The following is a 20,364-nucleotide window of genomic DNA, read 5'->3' on the forward strand; positions in this document are numbered from 1 at the left end:
TAATTGAGGCATGCTTACTATTCTTTCTCCATCAAAGTATTGGTGGAGAAAGACCATCCATCAAAAAACAATATTAGATTAGAATGAAGGATACAAGCTTAGCAGGAGTCAGCACAATGAACTAATTGGCAAGGTGTGATATAGAGGCCCTGGAGACCCTCTACGCCTATGTTGTTGGAAAATAGCTTGCCAGCCAACTTACAAATGCTGCAGTGTTGAGATACTCTTGCAGGTATGGCCTGTGTGTCTTAAAGTGCACACCGGTAACAGTGAGATCTAGGAATTTGCTATTTAAGGACTGCATGAAGGGGTATTCTCAAACACTTTCTTTGTGCCAGGTGTCAGACTTGGTGGATACAACATGTAGAATTTGTAGAAAACTTTGGGGTTGAGGCTGGGCACTGAAGGTGAACAGTTTTTTTTCTATTAAATAAGAACTTTTTTTAAAGCTGTGCTGCTTTTCATATGGCTAAAATGTACAACACTCAGCATGTCTTATGTGTTTACAGAACTGCTGGCAAATGATGTAGATTGGGATTCTGGTGTCTCCTTGCAGGATTCTGAAGGCTACCGGTAAGACTTTAGGAGGTCCCTACTACTATAATGCAAAGCAATACAATTCTAAAATGCTGATAGCTCTGTCTAATTAGACATAGCATCTTCCTTGGAGTCAGTCCTCTCCCAAGCATCTGGGCTGAAGTGTTTTGTATTAGCTCTCTGTGCAGAAAGAATCTTGTCCAACTGGCTTCAGCCCATGCAGAAGCAGCTTTTGTGAACAGATGGAGAACTCCAGGTTATTGGTCTGAATAGTTGTTGCCAGTTTTACGTGATTGCTAACCAATATTATAGTCACTCCTTCAGTTTGCCTATGGAATTTCCCCAGAGCTTGGAATGGCTGCTTTTGAGCCGATGGTGAGAGCTAAACTAGAGAAAAGAACTATTACAAACAGTTATGTGTAGAAAGATTGAGAGTCGGGGGAGCATTTAGATGGGTATTGGTTGATATCTCATCCTGAGGTGTCAACCCATTGGCTGACTCCTATCTGATTTTTTTTAATGTGATCAAAGGTTTAATTGGAGATGGAAGCAATTTGAAATTGCAATGTCAGTGAAATAATAACTTCAGTAATCCAGAACAAGCAATAATGTTTGTTTTTAAATAAATGCCTAGTTTCTCATCTCAGATGCATATAATTTTCCTTTATAGTAACATAATCAATTATGTCAGTTCTCAGATCACATGTCTTGGTCTTAATGTTGTAAGTACTCTAAACACAGGGTCCATATCTCAGATTTCAAAAATTTAAGAATTGAATCTTTCAGTTTATTTTAATTTCCTTCAAACAAATTTGTATATTTCCTGTTCTTTTCAATCTAAGTGGTGGTAACTTGTCCAGAGTTATGTATTCATACTCTTTAAGTCAATTTTCTGTACAAATTCTGTCAGTTTTATACATAGCTGCTATCTCTGTTCTATAATTTGTTAAATTAGGCAGTACAGGTCCATCCTACTTATACATGAATTTTTTATACATGGATTTGACTCAACAAGAAAGGCCACTGCAAATGAGAAGGAATGTGCTGATCCCTGGAGAAGGGAAAAAATGCCCCCCTTAAAAATCAGTTCAAAAAACTGAACAGTCCTTTAACAATAGCCTACTTAATGAGAGAGAGAGCAGCTGGCTGACAATCCATCAATCCTTCTTTCTCCAGGCGACTCCTCCCTCCCACCTGAAAGAAAGGTGATCCCTTTGCATTGGTGAAGGGAGGGGCTGAGTGAAGCGCTTGGAGGACAACCAATTGATGGATTGTCTTCTTAATGACTCTTATCTTAGAGTCAAAAGGTCAGCAAGGCTGTTTATAAATCACCCAAGCAAAGAAACTTTGTTTTTTAAATTGATTTGCTATAGTGTGTTTTTTAGCCATCCAGGTGAGTGCTTGGAGGAAACCCATGTGAATAATTAGTCTCAACCTGTAATTAGCAGTTTATACAACACTTTTGAGTGTTCAAAGGGCTTCACATACGTTGTTCACATACATATGTTATGTAGACATAACAACCCTGCAAGATAGGTCAATAGCTTTATCCCCATATTCTAGCTGTAGGGGTCAGAAGTGAAGAGACAGTGGCTTCCAAAGCCACTGTAATTTATGGATGAAGTGAGATGTGAAATAAGGATTTTCTGGCTTATGGCCACTACAGTTCACCAACTTTCATGTGGATAAGCAATTCTGTAGACCAGGGGTCTCCAAACTTTTTCGCCAGATGTCTGGCATGACATAGTTCCAGTCATGGCCAGAGCATAGTTCCAGTCATGTTTGGCAAAGTGGGCCAGAGGCTTTCAGGGGACAAGAGGTTGGCCGCAGGCCGGATACAGGCTTGCCATGGGCCGAATCTGGCCCCCGTGCCAGGCTTTGGAGACCCCTGCTGTAGACATTTTAATGTCTATCATCATTCAATAGCCATGTGGTCTAGATTTCAAAAGTCACTGCATTTGTGTGACTAAACATTTCGAAACCCCCCTCATCAATTTAGCATGTATGCTTCTGATTATTGAAGCAATCTTAGAGAACATCCCAGTAATACTGTACTTTAGGTCCTGTGGTTCTGTGTTGTAAGAAATTATTCCCAGTGACATGCAGGTTAGTTTTGGTGCTATGGTGAAGAATGTGCCTTTCGTTCTGGGCATGGTTTAGGACAGGGATGTCAAACTCATTTCATATATGAAATATATATGAGCTAAATAAAGGGCGGATAAAGAGCTTCTGAGGACTGCATCCAGCCCATGGACCTTATGTTTGACACCCCTGGTTTAGGATATATCTCCTCACCCCCTGGGAGGAAAAAGGATAAGCTTTTGAATTCATATAGTACCACAATGTAGCTCCTTGAGCTGTGATTTAGGCATTACTGCTTAGGCAAGTATCCGTGGGATTTTGAGAGAAATGACATTTCATGGGGGGCCTCTATACCTGGCACACACACAAATATTCATACATGTCATTACCCAAGCTATACCAATTGTGGCCTTGTGCAAAATTTTAACAGTGAAAATTATTCTTGGTAAAGTAGTGAAATTTCTCATTATGCACAATACAAGATATGTTGTCTGCTTTGAAAGAGTTAAGCCTTGGCCTGTTGAAGTGACTGCTTGAGCTGATTAAAATAATCATGAAGATTATGGTGAGGGCCAATAGGGAAAGTCTGAGTGAGCATGTTTGTGCATGGGGGGGGGAGCAGATGGGAAGTTAGAAATGGGTCACATGTAGTGAGATTGAACAGTGATGACCGCCTTTTTGGTACAGTGTTTACAGTTCTTGGGAATCAGTAATGAGAATTGTGGGAATGGACTTTTTTTTAAAAAGCATAATATAGTAAGATAAATTTTAGGGCAACATCAGCATCTGTATGTATGAAAACAGAAAAGGGGTTTGTATCAGACATAATGTAAAAGGGTAGTCCCAGTCGATCCTACACAGGAGCTAGTGTTGTATAGTAATTAGAGTCTATGACAAATCAGAGAGACCTTAGTTCAAATCCATGCTTAGCAATTATTCTCACTAGGTTACCTTCAGCCAGTCAATGTCTTTCTGCCTTAGCCTACCTCACAGGTCTGTTTGAGAATAAAAGAGAGAAAATCATGTGCATAACTTTCAGATCTTTAGGGGAATTGTGGGTATGAAAAACATCCAGAATAATGCAAGCTAATTTGTACAAAATAGTGTAAGTTAGATCAACACATATTGAATATGAGTTTATTTTTTTCAAGAATGGTTTTTAAAGAAAAATTATCTTATCTAGGCATATAGAGTGCTTTCTGCATTTTTAAAAACAAAACAAAAAAGTTATTCTTCAAGAAAGACTTGTATTTGACCAAATGCATCAAGATTTGGTCAAATAAAGTTTACACAACTTGGAGTTTTCTTCTTTTTCATGCTTTATTTTCAACAAGAAACAGCTGTGGGCTGAGTTCCCATGTGTCTGAAGCTATATGCATGTATTAGCTTTTTGGAAGCATAGCAGCCCTTGTTGGCCACTGCATAGGCATTTTTATTTCAACTTGCTCTTAGGAGTATTCGTATGCATCCCTCCTGTCCCACGTTCAGTGAATTCATAGTAGTATGTTCTGTATCTGTATGTGTGGCTGTTGTGGACACCCACTGGAACATGGGTGACATTTGTGCAAGTAACATACATGTTTTCCCCTTTCCATAGTCTGGACCAATTTGTGAAATTCATCCAGAGCCGAGCAAGCTAAACATCATTTAGCATAACTTATGCTGTTATGCTTGCTATTTTTCTTTCTTCCTTTCTATAAACAGCACACACAAGGCAGCCCAATTTGGATCAGGAATGGTCTAGGGCAGTGCACTAGTGTACTTGGGGAAGTTGGAGGGGAAATGCTCCAGGTGGCACCCTGTGGGGGGTGGCGCAGCAACCCTCCCCCACCGTCATTTTTTTTCTAGGCCAATTTTCAGGCCTGTTTGAGGCCTTAGGAAACCTTTTAAAGGACAGGAGGCTATCCGCAGTGTCCCTGATCCCCAAAAGGCCTTCTAAAGCCTTCAAAATGCAGAAAACAGCACATCTGGTTTTCATGGAGAACTGGAAGTCCTTTTTTGGGGGGTGGGGGTGGCATTTTGCAGTCCTGTGCCCTGGGTGGCCCTGGGGCCACATTCACAATTGGGGCAGTGTTTCCAAAATTGTAGGTCAGGACCCTCCAGTGGGTCTCAAGCCGATTTTTGGTGAGTCATGAAAAGTTTTTGAAACATTAAAAAAAAGCAAGTTTGAAAGTACCCTTGCATGGTTTGGAGAAAAAAAATCATTAGCTGGAATGCTAACCTATGGTATGAGGTAATATTCACTCCCCCAAATTAAAATGTCACATTTTCCACTTTTCTCTAGTAATTGGCATTCAGTAGATCACATGTCAACCCAGTTTCAGCCTTTTGTCTGACTTGGATGTCTTGCTCTCCAGCCTTCTAGGTTGTCTGAAACCTAGAAATAGATTGTCTGAAAAAGTGGGTTGCAGAATAGTTTCTACCTCAGTAATATCACCAAATGTACGTATCCCTGTACTTCTTCATGTATGAACAGCTGCTTTAGTCTTAAATTTTATGAATTGCAATTGTCTGCCTTCCATATACCCTTCCAACACCTCCACTGCTTTGTACCCTTTGTTGCTTGTGTTCTGTCAGTTTGAACACTGATGCATTTCATTTAGAAGCAAGTGCTGATGCAGATGTTGTCAAAACCTAGTCAGTTATGTCATGGCCATGTAAGATGCCACCTAGTGTCAATCCAGGCGACTGCAGGGGCCCTAAATCCAGCCTCTGAGCATGTTGTCTCCCCGCTATGCTGCCACCGTCACTGTTAAACCATTCTTAATCCTTGTTATTTTTTTCCTAATCCTCCACTCCTCACTCCCTGCTGCCTGGCCTGCAGGGCCTTTGTTCCCATTCAGGATCTGGAGCTGAGTCCCAGGCATGAGCAGGCCAAGCAATTGTTGCAAAGAGCGCGCATGAAGGCCAGGACAAATCCCCTCCGAGCTAGCCATAACATCCTGCCTACTGCCCCCCAGGAATGGAGGTAAGACTAAGAACTTAGTCCATGATGGGTTAGTGGGACTGGCTCAGAGGACGGGGAGCTGGGTTGCAAAGAAGGTGGTTTTTCAGTTTGTGATACTCGGTTTGTGCCTTTTTTAAATGACACATTTTGTATTGCTTTGTTTTTGTCAACTACTTATACTTTATATACATTCATACACACTTTTCCCATGCTTCCCGCCATCACTGTGCTCCCAATTGTATATTAGGTAACTGTGCTTACCTATTTGCTGTATAATATACTGTATTACATTTATACCTAATAATGGGAGTTTTTCTGCCAGTCATCTCCCAGTCATTGATAGGTTTTGTCATACCTGTTGTATTTCTTTTTGCCAAGTTGTCATCACATACTGGTCAACCTAAAACTGCTGGATTTGTAGGAATGAGATGATGAATAAAATACAGAATAAACCACCAGAGCATCCCAGGAATTATGATACGTATGTGTTTGAGTCAGTCAGAAAAATGGTGTACTTGGAAAAAATAGTTTTGAATGAAATTTATACATTTGATTCAGCTGCTATTACAGAATGGATTGTGACCCATACAAGTAATTATGAAAATTCTTCAGGATGCTTGTCCCTAGTCTAGTTCACATTAACAAGGCATGCTATAGTCACATGAAACTATTTCCATAATATGATTACACCATAAATATGCGCACCAAATGTGTCTTTTGGCATCAAGGGGGGGGGAAAGGTTGGCCATGGGTATTGTTTAAAAAAAAATGGGGGCAAGTCAGACTTCATGGGAAACTGCCCTCTCACTATCATACTGTGAACCTCTTGTATCAGCATAAAATAAGAGCATTTTTCTTCTGTTATACACTGGAGGAAGAGGATGTGTGTTCTCACGTAAACAATACAGTACATCAAAGGTTGTGGTAAACAGCAGAGGAATACATTTTTCTTTCCTTGTTCCAAACACATGCAGGACTGATTGGTTTTCAGTTCATGAATGCCCGAGGTGCCAGCTATCAGATTCTGGTATCCAGGCACACTTGTAGCTTTTGTAAAACAATATCAAATTCAATTATCTATAGTAAAACTAAATAGAGCAGTGTTTCTCAAATTGTGGGTAAGAACAGTGGGGGACCCACTAGGTGAGATGCGAGTCAATTTCAGGTGGGTCCCCATTCATTTCAATATTTTGTTTTTAATATATTTGACTTGATACTACCATGGTATGTGACTGCATTTGGGGATATGTTATAGGCTTGTACTTTTAACAAGCTAATATGTATATTCTTTGAACAGTATTAGTAAATGGGATTTACTCCAGGGTAAGTGTGGGTAGGATTGCAGCCTAGGATTCTTAAAAATGTTCCTGCTTGATGATGTCACTTCCGGTCATGACATCACTTCTGGTGGATCCTGACTGATTCTCATTCTAACAAGTGGGTCCCAGTGCTAAATGTGAGAGAACCACTGAAATAGAGTATCCAGTCCTCTACTAACACAGTATCAACTCTCTCATCTGCTGTCACTCCACACTTCCCACCCCTTCTCGGAGATTTGCACAAAAGGAAAGTTGATTTGATATAAATAATATGGGAACTCAGGATTGCATAAAATGTTCTCTGAAGCATGGAAACGAATGTGTCTTGCCCACCTGTAGGTAGAGCTCTGCCTGAGTGACAGCTTGTTTGTGGCAGCATGAGTACCGTATATCCTCGTGTTTAAGTCAAAAATTTCTGTCTTAAAATTTACCCTGAAACCATGGGTCAACTTATACACTGGTCAACTCAGAAGATGAAACTTCTGAGCAGCTGCCTGGTTTGGTGGGGGTAGAACTGGGCTTAGAAGCAGGATGCAAGAGGATGGGAGCAGTGGCATAGCTAATGATCGTGTAGCCTGGTGCCAAGCTCAAAATAATGCCCCAGAAAGTGATGTCACAACCAGAAGTGTTGTCATGCCCAGGCTTTTAAAAAAAGTGAAAACTGCAAAAAAGCCTGCCTCCTCTCCCCAGAAGCTTGCCACCCACTTGCTCTGCTGCCTCCCCCCAGCCAGTGGCATAGCTAAGAGCCCAATCCTGAGATGCCCGGTGTGCACAGCTGCGGTGGCACCGAAAATGGCTGCCGCCATATCCTGGCACGCCCAAGGCAGCTGCGGACAGCACCTTGGGAGAAGGGAACTTTTGACCCCTTCCTCCGGGTAAAGGGAGTAGCCCCACAATGGGGCTACATGATTCACTGCTGACCAAAAGGTAAAAGCCTCCGGTTGGGCAGTGAGCCCCCCTCCCTCCCTCCGGCATGCCTCTCCTCGCCTCCCTGTCACACCTCCTCCCCACCCTCTTCCCACCTTCCACCCTCCCCGGAATGCCCACCTCCCCCCATGCCCCCGTTCTGCTCTCTGCTGCTTGGCGTTCTGTGTGACCACTGAATGGTGGAAGTCAGGCACCCGCCCAGCACTAGCTCAGCGCTGACCAATGCTGGGCTAGGATGGGTGCTCACCCAGCGTTAGGGCTTGCAAACGTGTGCCAGTGTCAGGTATGCGGAGCTCAGGATTGGGCTCTAAATCATTTATCTGTACCTGTGGTCAAAGAAGATTTTGTAAACCCCCCCACAACATAATAAAATTTAATTAAGCGTGTCCCTGATTGGTTAGAGACACTGTGCTGGGGTGAAGAGGGGCGGTTTTTCTCCCCTGCTAAATATAAGAGGAGCACCACTTGAAAGTACTTCTTTACCTAGTTAGCAGGGGTATTATGATACATGGAAATGAGAGCTGACACATATTAACACCTTATTGATTCCATGCTGTATCATAATATCTCCTTGCATCTCAGAACAATCAGTCTGATAGGTCAGTTTTGAGTTTAAAAAATCCACTTTTTGTTCCATGAAGCCAGTTGCGTTTTCATTTTCTGGTTTATTGGCCATAACTTTTGATAGAATACAGATGTCCCAAAGAGGTTTGTTTCATTGTATTCTGCATTAAATTACCTTTCCAATGATATATAACATGATGATATTATTCGTACATACCAATTTTTTCACAGTTTTGGTCACTAGTGTCAAGCTCAGCTTGTTGCCCGGTGCGACTGCTAACCCCTGCAACCTCTTAGCTACACCACCGGTGGGGGGGGAGGAGCAGTTTTACTTACCAGTAATTGTTCTGAGGCAGCAACAGGAAGCAAACAAAAATAGGTAGCCATTTTAGCTTCTCCAGATAGCAAGAAAAGCGAAGCTGCTCGTGGGAATTGTAGTCTGTATGAAGGTTGCTGCTATGGAAGTGCAGAACTGTATGCCTCACAAAGCCTACAGCTCCCGTAAGCACCTTCCCTGTTTGGAGAGGAAGCTAAAATGAATCCTTTTTTCTTTTTGCTGCTGCCTCAGGACAATTCCTGGTAAATTGTTTTCAAAGAATTTCACACATCCCTCAGTCCTCCCCCAACCTATCTGAGGGTCATAGAAAATTCCATGATTTTGGCTCAAAGCCTGCCCTTGACTTATCTGTGAGATTGACTTATAGGCGAGTGTCTGCGGTAGAAAACATTGCTGCTGAAGAATGCTGAGCATAGGTAAGAATGCTTGCTGGCAATGTTTTTCCTTCTACAGAACTAGAATGAAACAAACCATCAGTGAGAGCCTGGGAAATATTTGTGCAGAAATTACCCAAGCAACCGGGGCACCATTTACAAACAGCAGAGAGGCAGTGGCAGCTTCCAGTGTCTACCCATCCTCCTTATATTTCAGCCATCTGATAATTCTTCAGGAGCCCCCTGTAGCGCCAATCAGTTCTGTATAAGAAAGAGATGAATCAAGTGATCCTAAAGGCACAAATTCCTTTGCTTCGAAAATATGGTGGCTGATAACATTTACTGTAATAAGTGAGAGGTAGGAAAAAAGTGACTGTAATGAATGCTCTTGGAGAGCATTTTTTTTTTACAATTTAACTTTGAATGTATTCAAGAGCAACTTTCTGAACCTTGCAGAATAGGCCTCCTGCCCCTTCCAAATTGAGATGGCACCCCTATTATAAATACATAATTTTGTCTACATCTTTTCTTTGATAGGGCTAAAATGGTCAAAAGGCATTCCGTCTACTTCTCTGTCTAAAACTTAAAGCTGGTCAGATCCTTGATGGGAGACCCACCTAGGATCAGCCATTGCACTCAAACACCACCATCTCACTTCATCATCCCAGGGGAGTGAGGCATGCTTTAACATCACTACTGTTGGTAGTGCTGGTTTTATTCACAGTGCAACAATAACCTCCCTACACACCACTTCCTGATATGTTGAAGCTAGAGAGGATATCACCCATTATTAGGTTCCTAATGTGCAGTAGTTGCTAGACCTCATAATGAATACAGATGGAATTCCGTAAATTGAAGTATTACCCTAATGAGAAGAATAAAAAGGAACATAAACTGTGGCAAAAGAAATGTAAGAAGGTGATACGGGAGGCCAGGAAGGACTGTGAGGAACGCATGGTCAGCAACATTGAGGGGAATAATAAAAGTTTCTTCAAATATGTAAGTAGCAGGAAGCCTGTCAGAGAAGTGGTCTGGAAGGGGAGGGAGGAAAGGGGAGATAAAAAGAGACTTGGAGTTGACAGAGAAAGTAAATGAGTTATTTGCATCTGTCTTCAGAATACCTCAGGCAGATACCACGGCCCGAACAGCCCCTCCTGACTAAGGAATTAAGTAGGATAGAGGTTAAAAGAGAATATGTTTCAGACTTAATAGACAAATTAAAAATCAATAAGTCACTGGGCCCTGATGGCATCCACCCAGGAGTTATTAACAAACTGAAGAATGAAGTTGCTGATCTCTAAACTATAATGTGCAACTTGTCCATTAAAACTGCCACAGTACCAGAGGATTGGAGGATAGAAAATATTACACTGATCTTTAGAAACGGAAGGAGAGGGGACCTGGGAAACTATAGGCCGGTCATCCTAACATCTGTTCAAGGTAAGATGGTGCAATGCCTCATCAAAGATAGAATCTTAAAACACATAGACTTACTGAGGGAGAATGAGCATGGTTTCTACAAGGGTAAGTCTTGCCTCACAAACCTTTTAGAATTCTTTAAAAAAGATCACCTGGCATGTGGATATTATATATCTGGATTTTCAGAAGGCGTCTGACATGTTCCCTCACCAAAGGCTGCTGAGGAAATTCCATAGCCAGGGAATTAGAGGGCAGGTCCTCTCATGGATTAGAAACTGGTTGAGGACCAGGAAACAGAAAGTGGATGTCAATGGACAATTTTCACAATAGAGAGAGGTGAAAGCAGTGTGCCCCAAGGATCTGTCCTGGGACTGGTGTTTTTCAACCTGTTCATAAATGACCTGGAGACAGGGTTAAGCAGCGAGGTGGCTAAGTTCGCGGATAACACCAAACTTTTTCAAGTGGTGAAGACCAGAAGGGATTGTGAGGAGCTCCAGAAGGATCTTTCCAAACTGGGACAATGGGCAGCAAAATGGCAGATGCATTTCAATGTAAGTAAGTGTAAAGTAATGCACATTGGGGCAAAGATCAAAACTTCACATATAGGCTAAAGCAGTGGTTCTCAAACTTTTTGAGGGAACTTTACACTTTAGTAAGTGTAAAGTAAAGCTCATTGGGGCAAAAAAATCAAGACTTCGCATTTAGGCTAATGGGTTCTGAGCTATCAGTGATCATTCAGGAGAAAGATCTTGGGGTACTGGTGGACCCCTTGGGGTACTGGTGATAAAAGTGGCGACCCAATGTGCAGCGGCAGTAAAGAAGGCCAATTCTATGCTTGGGATCATTAGAAAAGGTATTGAGAATAAAACGGCTAATATTATACCATTGTACAAATCGATGGTAAGACCACACCTGGAATATTGCATCCAGTTCTGGTCTCCACATCTCAAAAAGGATATAGTGGAAATGGAAAAGGTGCAAAAGAGAGCAACTAAAATGATTACTGTGCTGGGGCACATTCCTTATGAGGAAAGGCTGCAGCATTTGGGGCTCTACAGTCTAAAAAAGAGGCGCCTGAGGGGAGACATGATTGAGACATACAAAATTATGCAGGGGATGGACAGAGTGGATAGAGAGATGCTCTTTTCCCTCTCACACAACACCAGAACCAGGGGATATCCACTAAAATTGAGCGTTGGGAGAGTTAGGACAGACAAACGAAAATATTTCTTTTCCCAGTGTGTAATTAGTCTGTGGAACTCCTTGCCACAGGAAGTGATGATGGCATCTCATCTTGATATCTTTTAAAGGGAATTGGGCAAATTTGTGGAGGAAAAGTCCATCACAGGTTACAAGTCATGATAGGTATATGCAACCTCCTGATTTCTCTTTAGACCTCGAAGTTCCTGTTAAATCAAGTGGTGCCCTCTGTCTAGCATTTAGAGATGGTTAAGGGAAGCTAGGACAGACTGACTTCCATCTGATCCACACTCTCTCTTTCTCTGTATGTTCTGATTCAGAGATACCGGTAGGATCTTTGCTGCAGATGCAAAAAACTTTGCTTTGAAGGATGGAGACACCCATGCCAGTGGGAACCTGAGCGACTCCTCTAGTGGGGAATCCAGCTGTGGACAGCATGGGAAGCGGGGGCCATCCCCATCACGAGTACGTTTTGAGGATGAATCTGCACGAGATGCAGAGGTCCGCTACTTGGAACGCCTGCAGCAGCGTCAAAAGCGAGTTTTGGATTCAGTTCTCTTATCTCTGCGTCAGGGCCCACTGGTCTCGAAACCTGAACTTTCTGATTATATCAGTGCTCACCATCGGCACAAAGAGAATGGAATCGGCAAAGCCATTTGGGAACAGCAAAGTGCTGAAGAGACAGCAGGAGTACTTGCTCACAAAAGCAGCAGAGGGCGCTCAGAGAAGGGGAAGCCTCTGAGGGTCAATGAAGAGAAATGCAGTGCCTGTGGTTCGTATGTTAGCAGTGTTGCACCCAGCTGGAATCCAAGTAGTGGAGTAAATCATACTGGTGATGGCTTGCATCAGACCCGTAATGTCCTTCAAGAAAGCAAAAATAAAGGTCAGGCCAATGAAACCAAGGAATTCAGTGCCTCCCAGGCAGACGCACGAACAAAGACTCTGGACCCCAAAGGAGCTCCACTATGGATACTTCCTTCCCGGCAGCATGTTTACACAGAGCGCATCAAGGAGACTTATATTGGGGAAGTGACTTGCATTGATGATGTGGACTCAGCTTTAGATAGCACCACAGACACCTCGGATAGCTGCAGGACTGACAGTGAAGAGGCTTGTACCAGCAATCATCAATCAGTGGTCAAAAGCAACAAGCATGTTAGGCCTGATTTAAATTCTAGGCCATTTTGTCCTTCAGAAAAGGAAACCAAGCACAGGATGACTAAAGGGGAGAGGCAGAGGGAAAATGGCAGCTGTAGTACCAGTGGGATGGAGACCTGGGAAAATGGACCTGGTGTTAACAGAATGGAGGAGAGATCAAGTGCTAATGAAACGAGCAATGGTAACTTAAAGGGTGTCTCTGAGATAAGAGACCAGGTGACCAAAATGTCAGCTAATGGAATGGAAGCCTTTTCAAGAAGCAACCAGCCCATAGATCTATCTCAGCTGATCAAGAGAGGCAGAACCCAAGGACATAGCAGGGTGACCACAGTCCAATTGAAGCAACCCACATCCTTGGTTTACTCCCAGCAGTTGCCTTCACATCAAGTATCTGAAAGTGGAACAGACTCTATGAATAGGAAGCCAGTAGAAATCTCCAATCACACTCATAGGTCAAGCAACAACTTAAGCCAAACCGGGCAAGTAAAAGATTCTTCCCAGCAGTTAACTAAGCAAATGGCTGCTAGCTACAACCTAGTGAATCGAGTACCTGCCCCCCCTACCAATGGCAAAGCCAACTCTTCCCCTATGCCTTATAGAAGAACTGTCTTGGCAGGCAGCCACAAGCTGACCAATCAGGATCCTAAGCATATGGACCAAGCTAATGAACCATCAGTTTACTCAGCCTCTGTTAATAGTTTCCAGCATAAGTGTTCAACTGAGCTGGAGAAGCAATGTGTCCCACAAGGACTAAAGATGCTTTCAAAGAGTCGGCTGCTGGCCTTGTCCACCAATAACTGCAATAACACACATGCCAAGCACCAGCCAAAAGCCTCAGTTACAGTCACAGTGGAAAGCAGTGAGAAGCAGCTTCAAAGCAGTCTGAAGATAAAGAATCAAGGTAAGTGATAATGTTGACCTTTTCAGTGACATAGAGAGGGCTGTATAGGAGTCTCACCAATAAGGAAATTCAAATATTGTAGGCAGCCTAAGTAGTATGAGGAAGATGAATTATGTAAAGATATTTAATGTGCAGTCACTTGCTTATTTTGGATACTTGATTCTGAACATGAATATTCATGTTAGCACAACTTTTTTTCTTCCTTAGCAGTAACTTTGGGGTAGAGGGAGGGGACTAAGGGGCAGTGAGAAGTATAAGAATTTAGAAACATTTTTAGACAACGTGAAAGGATAGTTTTACAGGGGAGGGGACAATGGGCTTTGTCCAGCCCACACCCTCAACCATGGCATGGTTGAGTCTTTTCTAGGTACTATGTACTACCTGGGAATTTCTAAACTTACTGCTACAACCATCAGGGCTAGAAAGTTATTTTTTAAAAATAAAAAAGACACAGAATATTGTCCCGATCTGTATACCTGTGGGATAGTCAAAGATGATTGGATTTGGCTATAGAAAAATATAAATGACTGTTTTAATGTTAAACTATAGATTTTAATGCAGTACCAGCAAAAACAAAAATTGAAGTTATGTATGTGTGATTTTTTTCTTTTAAGTATGTAAAAACCAATGGTTTGGTTTTCCAGGGCTAATGGAAATGTATTAAAGCATAGTAGTACCTTTTAAAGGCTGCATCAAAACTAAAAAATGAGGGTTTTGGGGGTGTATTTCTCTCTTTTCCAAGTTTTAAGGACAGTTATGATATAATTATGACCAAATGTGACAGAATCCACTATAATAGAGAAGAGAGAACTTCTCAACCTTTATTCACTATGGGCTTATTCATTCTTAGGTTTTGCAGATAATATTCTGAAAAGCTTGGGTTTTTTCTGGGTGTCTTCTGGAAAAGCTCAGAAAAATAAGTCCATGCCAAATGATCTCTGTAGCCTATTTCCTACCCCTGCCTAACTCTTCTAGTTCTTCCCTTCGTGCAGCAGTGGGGGGGGGGGGGGCACCAGGGGCAAGTAATGAAGGGAAAAGATGTTTCTTAAGCTTCCATTAGCCATAAACCTAATGCAAAGTTCCCCATATAAAGATACCTCAGAATTATAACTAGTCAGGATTTCTGCATCCTTACTAAGGTCCAAGGAGCAGTCCTCTCTTTTGCACCCTTCCCATCGCTACTGCAGGAAGATAAGTGTTGAGGAAAAGGAACTGGTTTGGGGCAGTTTGGAGTCACCTAAGTTTATTTGTATGTAGCTGAAATTTCAAGTCTCAGGATCATAAAAGTTTATTATTCCTTAGTGCAGTGTTTCTCAAGCTGTGGGTTGCGAGCCAGTTTCAGGTGGGTTCAATTTCACATTCATTTCAATGTGTATTTTATTTTTAATATATTGGACTTGATGCTACCATGGTATGTGACTGCATATGGGGAAATATTACAGATCGGTACTTTTAGGAGGCTACAATGTATATGCTTTTAACAATGGTAGTTAGTGAGGTTTACTCCTGGGTAAGTGTAGATAGAATTGCAGCCTTTGGGATGTTTGGGGAATTTTTTTAAACAGATCAGAAACTACTTGGGAGGGTTAGGAGGGTGGATCTTTATTTTAAATGGATTTTTAAACATATTGTAAACTTTTAATTTATTAATTTATTTGATTTTGTTGTATGGGGGACATTAAAAATTTTCCTGCTTGTTGATGTCACTTTCGGCCATGACATCACTTCCAGGTTAATGGGATCACTTCCGGTGGGTCCCAATAGGCTCTCATTCTAAAAAGTAGGTCCTGGTGCTAAAACGTTTGAGAACCACTGCCCTAGTGGTCTGTTTCTTAATCTTCCATGTTGAAAAGCACAAAAGCTTTTGTGTTTAGACGGCAGTTATCAGTTACATCCTGTCACATTAGCTGATGGTGGAAGTCCACCCCAATGCTGTTCTAAAAGCAGCAATTAGAAGTGTCTGTGTTGTCATAATAGGTCCTTCATCCTCCTCGTGTGGTGTTCCCCCTGTTACTCCCAATTTCATCAGTTCCAGTGCCATCAGTAGTTCCCTGACAACCGAAGAGACCAACTTCACCACTTCCGTTCAGTCTCTCAGTAGGGAAGGGCCAACAGCAGAGGGACAGAAGGAAAAGCTGGTTCCAACAACCACAGTTCAATGGTGAGTAAATGCGTCACGTGTCATCAGGAAGCAACTGGGGCTCAAAGAGCAGGGTCTGGCCAGGAGGGCTCATCCTCAATTTTTGGTGTCTGGATCATAACAATTCAAAGAAAGGAGGCATTGGTTGATGCTCCTCAGTTCTGGAATTTTCCTTCCTGTGAAGAATTGCCAAACACCCAACTTTTAAATGTCTTCTAGAATATATTGGCTTTTGGTGATAAGAGTTTTGACAAAATGGGGTTGAATCATTTGAATTGGCAGCATATTTTTTTTGCTTAACTTCCCTGAGCCAGGGCAGGTTATAAATTGGATGAAATACATAAAGGGAACGCTGGTCCCTTGGTTTAAAAAAACAGCCAGTGACCAATGTGCAGGACCATATTCCCTGAAGGCCTTAGGGGCTTGGTTCTTTTCAAAGTTACTTCAGGTTCATTTCCGCTTTGTGAACTTTTTGTTGAAAAGCGGTATATAAATACTGTTGTTGTTGTTGTTCCTAAATCTTCAACTTTAACATAAAAGTAACAAAAGCCACTAACTTTTGAACTTATAGGAAGATTAAAAAAATGTGCAGACAGTATATCTTACTCAAAGTATCAGTAAGAAAAAGAAGTTTGGTTGCATCCAGTGTACTGGCCAATATGTGAGAAGTAATTGAGATCAAAAGAGAATAGACCTTTCTTTTTAAATTTTATTTTATTAACACAGTACCTCAATTTAAACATATTGAACTGCAAATATTTAGTTTTAATATGAATTTCTGATTGTTCTACCACTGTTGTATTCCTGGCTACAGTAATGCCAGCTTTTTAAATGGTAGTCTGACAGAGGCCTGGAGGTAGAATTCTTCTGAAAACAGAGTTTAGACCAAGTCTATAGATGGTGCCCAGTGGCTTAGGAAGGCTTCTGGGGACAGAACATAGTGGGGAAAAAAAAAACTATTATCCACTATTCATACAAATGGCTAGACAAGGGGCTGTTACTCTCACTTTTCTGGCAACTGAAGTGAGAAGTCCAGGTAATTTTTTTTCTGGTTAGTTTGTGATTTGAATAAATTAATGAATTAATCATTTCCTTGTATGTAATTTATATGCTTGGTACAATATCCTACCACCACTGGTATTCGTGAAAAGAATGTAGCATAGTTGGGGGAGAAAATGTCTTCAAAGAGACAGAGACTGGGATCATAGCAAAAAACTCTGATCTACCAGAAACTACAGTAGTGGTTCTCAGACTCCTTACTTTTGCAATCCACCTAGTCTCAGATGTTACTCTCGGGTTGTGCCAGACCTCAGCCTGCATTATTGGCTGTGTTGCACCGTGTTTCTCAAACTTTGAGTTATGACCCACCAGTGGGTCACAACTTGATTTTAGGACCAGGAAGCTGCAAAGTGGTTTGGGGTGCAACTTGGCCAGTGAAGTGGGTCGTGCACTAGCATTGATGGAAGGTGACAGAATCACCAGGGTAATATGCCACCCATTGGGGCAAAAAGCTTAAAAGCCACACTGCTAGAGCATGAAAGGCACATAGAATAGTGAAAGCTGTTTTCATCTAAAAATCATAGTTAGTCTCACAGAAAAGCTGCTTGAAAGACTCATTTTGGAAGCTGTTTTCACAGAAGCTGAGACTTTGGGCTTCAAAGGCTGTGATACACTTTGGAATTTGGAAAAGGGAGTTGTATCTAAAGCAAAGATAGGCTACATCTTGGCAGAAGTATACGGCCAGCCAAGATATCACAAGCTGAGAAAACACGTATATGCAGCAATTGTAGTCATTAGAAGTAAGTTTTAGCTGCTGGCTTATCAATTGGCAAGGTTTCTTGGCAGACTGATATAGCATCTAGCTAGCTATCCGCAGACACCTGCAAGAGATGAATTTAGAAAAGAATACATTTAATTAGATAACTAAGAACATCCTTGAGAATCAGTCTTTGTTTGAATTGCAACTGAAATGGAGAAATGAATGCTTAGAGGGGGTTGGTGCAGGGTTGCTTCAAGCAGTTTGCCTGGCATGTAATGTCTGAGTAACTTGTTTGAAGGTAAGTGGGAGAAGGATTTCTTAAAAAGAAAATGTGATGCAGTGAAAGTTTGACTTGTTTTATGTTAAAATATATGAAAAATCACAAGAAGCTGGCTGAAGCCTTAGCTCAAGATGCTAGGCAACCACTAAAAGGGAAGAGGTAACTTCTAGCAAGGATATACGCCACTATAGATCCCTCAGTACCAATGTACTCAAAGTAACTGGTCACAAATAGAATTAAGACATAGAGTAAAACTGTTAAAAGGAAGTTTAAAGGACCTTGCCTCGCAGAGGTTGGCAGAGAGCCCCAGTGTTTTGCTAAAAACAGGAAGGAAGGCAGGAGAGATAAGAGAGGTGGCTCAAGCAACGCCATCCTAAGAGTCTGAAGGGAATGTATGCCAAGAAATGGGTTTGAAGTTCTGCTAAGAGGGACTGTCCTGGATAAAATAATGTTATAGCATCCCCTGCTTGTTCTTGATAACTTTGTGATTCAATATGTTTAATTGTTTAATTTTACCTTATTTGGAAACCTGTAACTTGAAGCTCACCTATCAAGTGTCTCCAAGGCTATCTACAGCCTATTAAGATTAGCCCCATCTATGATGTCAGACTTCAGCCAGTGGAAAGTTCAGATCTTCAAACAAAGAACCCAGAATGTTATAAAGGGTCTGGTTAACACTGATACTTGCTCTCAATGCTTTGGACAGTAGTCCCATGAGATACCCGTTGCTAGCAACGAAATAAAAGCTTGCAAGTGATCACCCTTGACTACTGAGTCTTGCTTTTTGGACCTTGCAACAGCATAACCGCAAGGCAACTTCCGGGTCATATGCCATACTGTCCTGCAGCATCCTGGTCATGGCAGGCCCATGACCCACCAAAAATCAGGTCATGAGTTTCAGCCTATAGTTTGAGAAATGCTGAACTGCACAGTTTGCTTCTGCAACCATGACTAGAAACTTGTTCTTTTAAAAGGAACATTTTTTTAAAACTCAGAAGTCATTTTCTGTGACACAATGATGGTTGTAGAGGTTTTTGAATGCTTTGGCATTGATGAATATGTTTGAAATGGGGGTGGGAGTTCTAGCAAGCAGAGCAATCAGCAGAAGACACTTTTCTTATGGTAAATTCCACTACCTAACCAGTTTGTTGTTATCAATGAACCCATAGGAACAGAGGCAGTTCAGGTTTAAAAAAAAATACTTATAGTTTCACTATTGTATGCATCTTCTGAAATATCAGGGACTTAGTGAATAGAGTTCACTAAGAGTTCACTATACCTGTCTTTTTGTGAGTGTGATAGAATGCTCATCAGCAATAGTTACCCACTGTTCAGAGTTCAGCAGCCTTTGTTCAGATGCTGTGTCTTTGATGACAGAGGTGGAACATGTGTCCCTGTGTAATGTCCTTCCTCCCAAATCTCCTACAGGCACCACATAGGGCAAGTAAGGCGTGTCAGGTGTCTGGACAATTCACTGCCCCCCAGAATCCTGCAGGTGACATACCCATATTCAAACAGAATATTCATTAGGCATTCCACTGGGTGCTTTATACTGCACCTTCATTACTCTAAAGCAGTGTTTCTTGAACTGTGGGTTGGGAACTATTAGGTGGCCAATTTTGGGCAAGCCAATTTTAGGTGGGTTGTGTTGCACCTAGCTCAGCCACTATTGAAAATACGGTACACTGGGCAGGGCAGAGAGAGGCATCGTGCTTTGCCCTTAATAGGTGGGAAGATGGATACTGCAAAGCGGGAAGGACTGTGTGGTTGGAGACAGATCCAAGTCTGCATTTTTCTTTGACTTCTGAGCTGGAATGCTTGAATTCCGAGCTATGCAAAGTAACAACACAAGCACTGTGTAATGGGACCTTTGGCTGTTTACAGCTTAGGTTTAAAGCCAAAATTGATGTCGCTTCTGGCCATGACATCACTTCCAGGTTAATGACATCACTTCAGGTGGGTCCCAACATTCTAAAAAGTGGGTCAAGGTGCTAAAAGGATTGAGAACCACTGCTCTAAAGTACATGAAATGGGACCATTTTATCCTTAAAACATCTCTATGAGGTAGGTAAAGGTGCGAGAAACTTGCCCAAGTTCAGTGGCCAAGCAAAGATTTGAACTGAAGAACTCCTGATTCATGTTCAATGCTCTTGTCTTTGTTGTCTCTCAGTGTTGCACCTGTGATGCCAATGTGGCTGCAGAAGCTGGAAAATGGGATGCAAATGCTCAGCTCTTCCTGTGTGATGAGAGCTAAGGGTTCCTGGTGTTATGCTTTCTATCACCACCTCCTCTTCTTGCTCTGTGATGCTGCCTGGACTTGACCCAGATCCAGCTGGCTCTGCAGCCCTCATCACAGCCACCCTCTGCTTTCTCAGCCTTGGCTTTTCAGTCTCACTGACAGCTAGCACAGCCATGTTGAT

The 20,364-nt window shown here is 42.0% G+C and overlaps 1 protein-coding gene across 1 annotated transcript in view; it reads left to right on the forward strand.

The window, feature by feature from the left end:
• The window catches only part of KIAA1614 (KIAA1614 ortholog), a 45,425-nt gene that overhangs the window by 9,403 nt on the left and 15,658 nt on the right, over positions 1 to 20,364 (forward strand). The window contains exons 3-6 of the mRNA XM_066625851.1: positions 510 to 573; positions 5,444 to 5,587; positions 12,027 to 13,765; positions 15,743 to 15,926. Coding sequence (XP_066481948.1) covers positions 510 to 573; positions 5,444 to 5,587; positions 12,027 to 13,765; positions 15,743 to 15,926 — 2,131 coding nt within the window. The remainder of the gene's footprint in view (positions 1 to 509; positions 574 to 5,443; positions 5,588 to 12,026; positions 13,766 to 15,742; positions 15,927 to 20,364) is intronic.

The sequence above is a fragment of the Tiliqua scincoides genome, chromosome 4 (genome assembly GCF_035046505.1).
Source record: "Tiliqua scincoides isolate rTilSci1 chromosome 4, rTilSci1.hap2, whole genome shotgun sequence".
NCBI lineage: Eukaryota > Metazoa > Chordata > Lepidosauria > Squamata > Scincidae > Tiliqua > Tiliqua scincoides.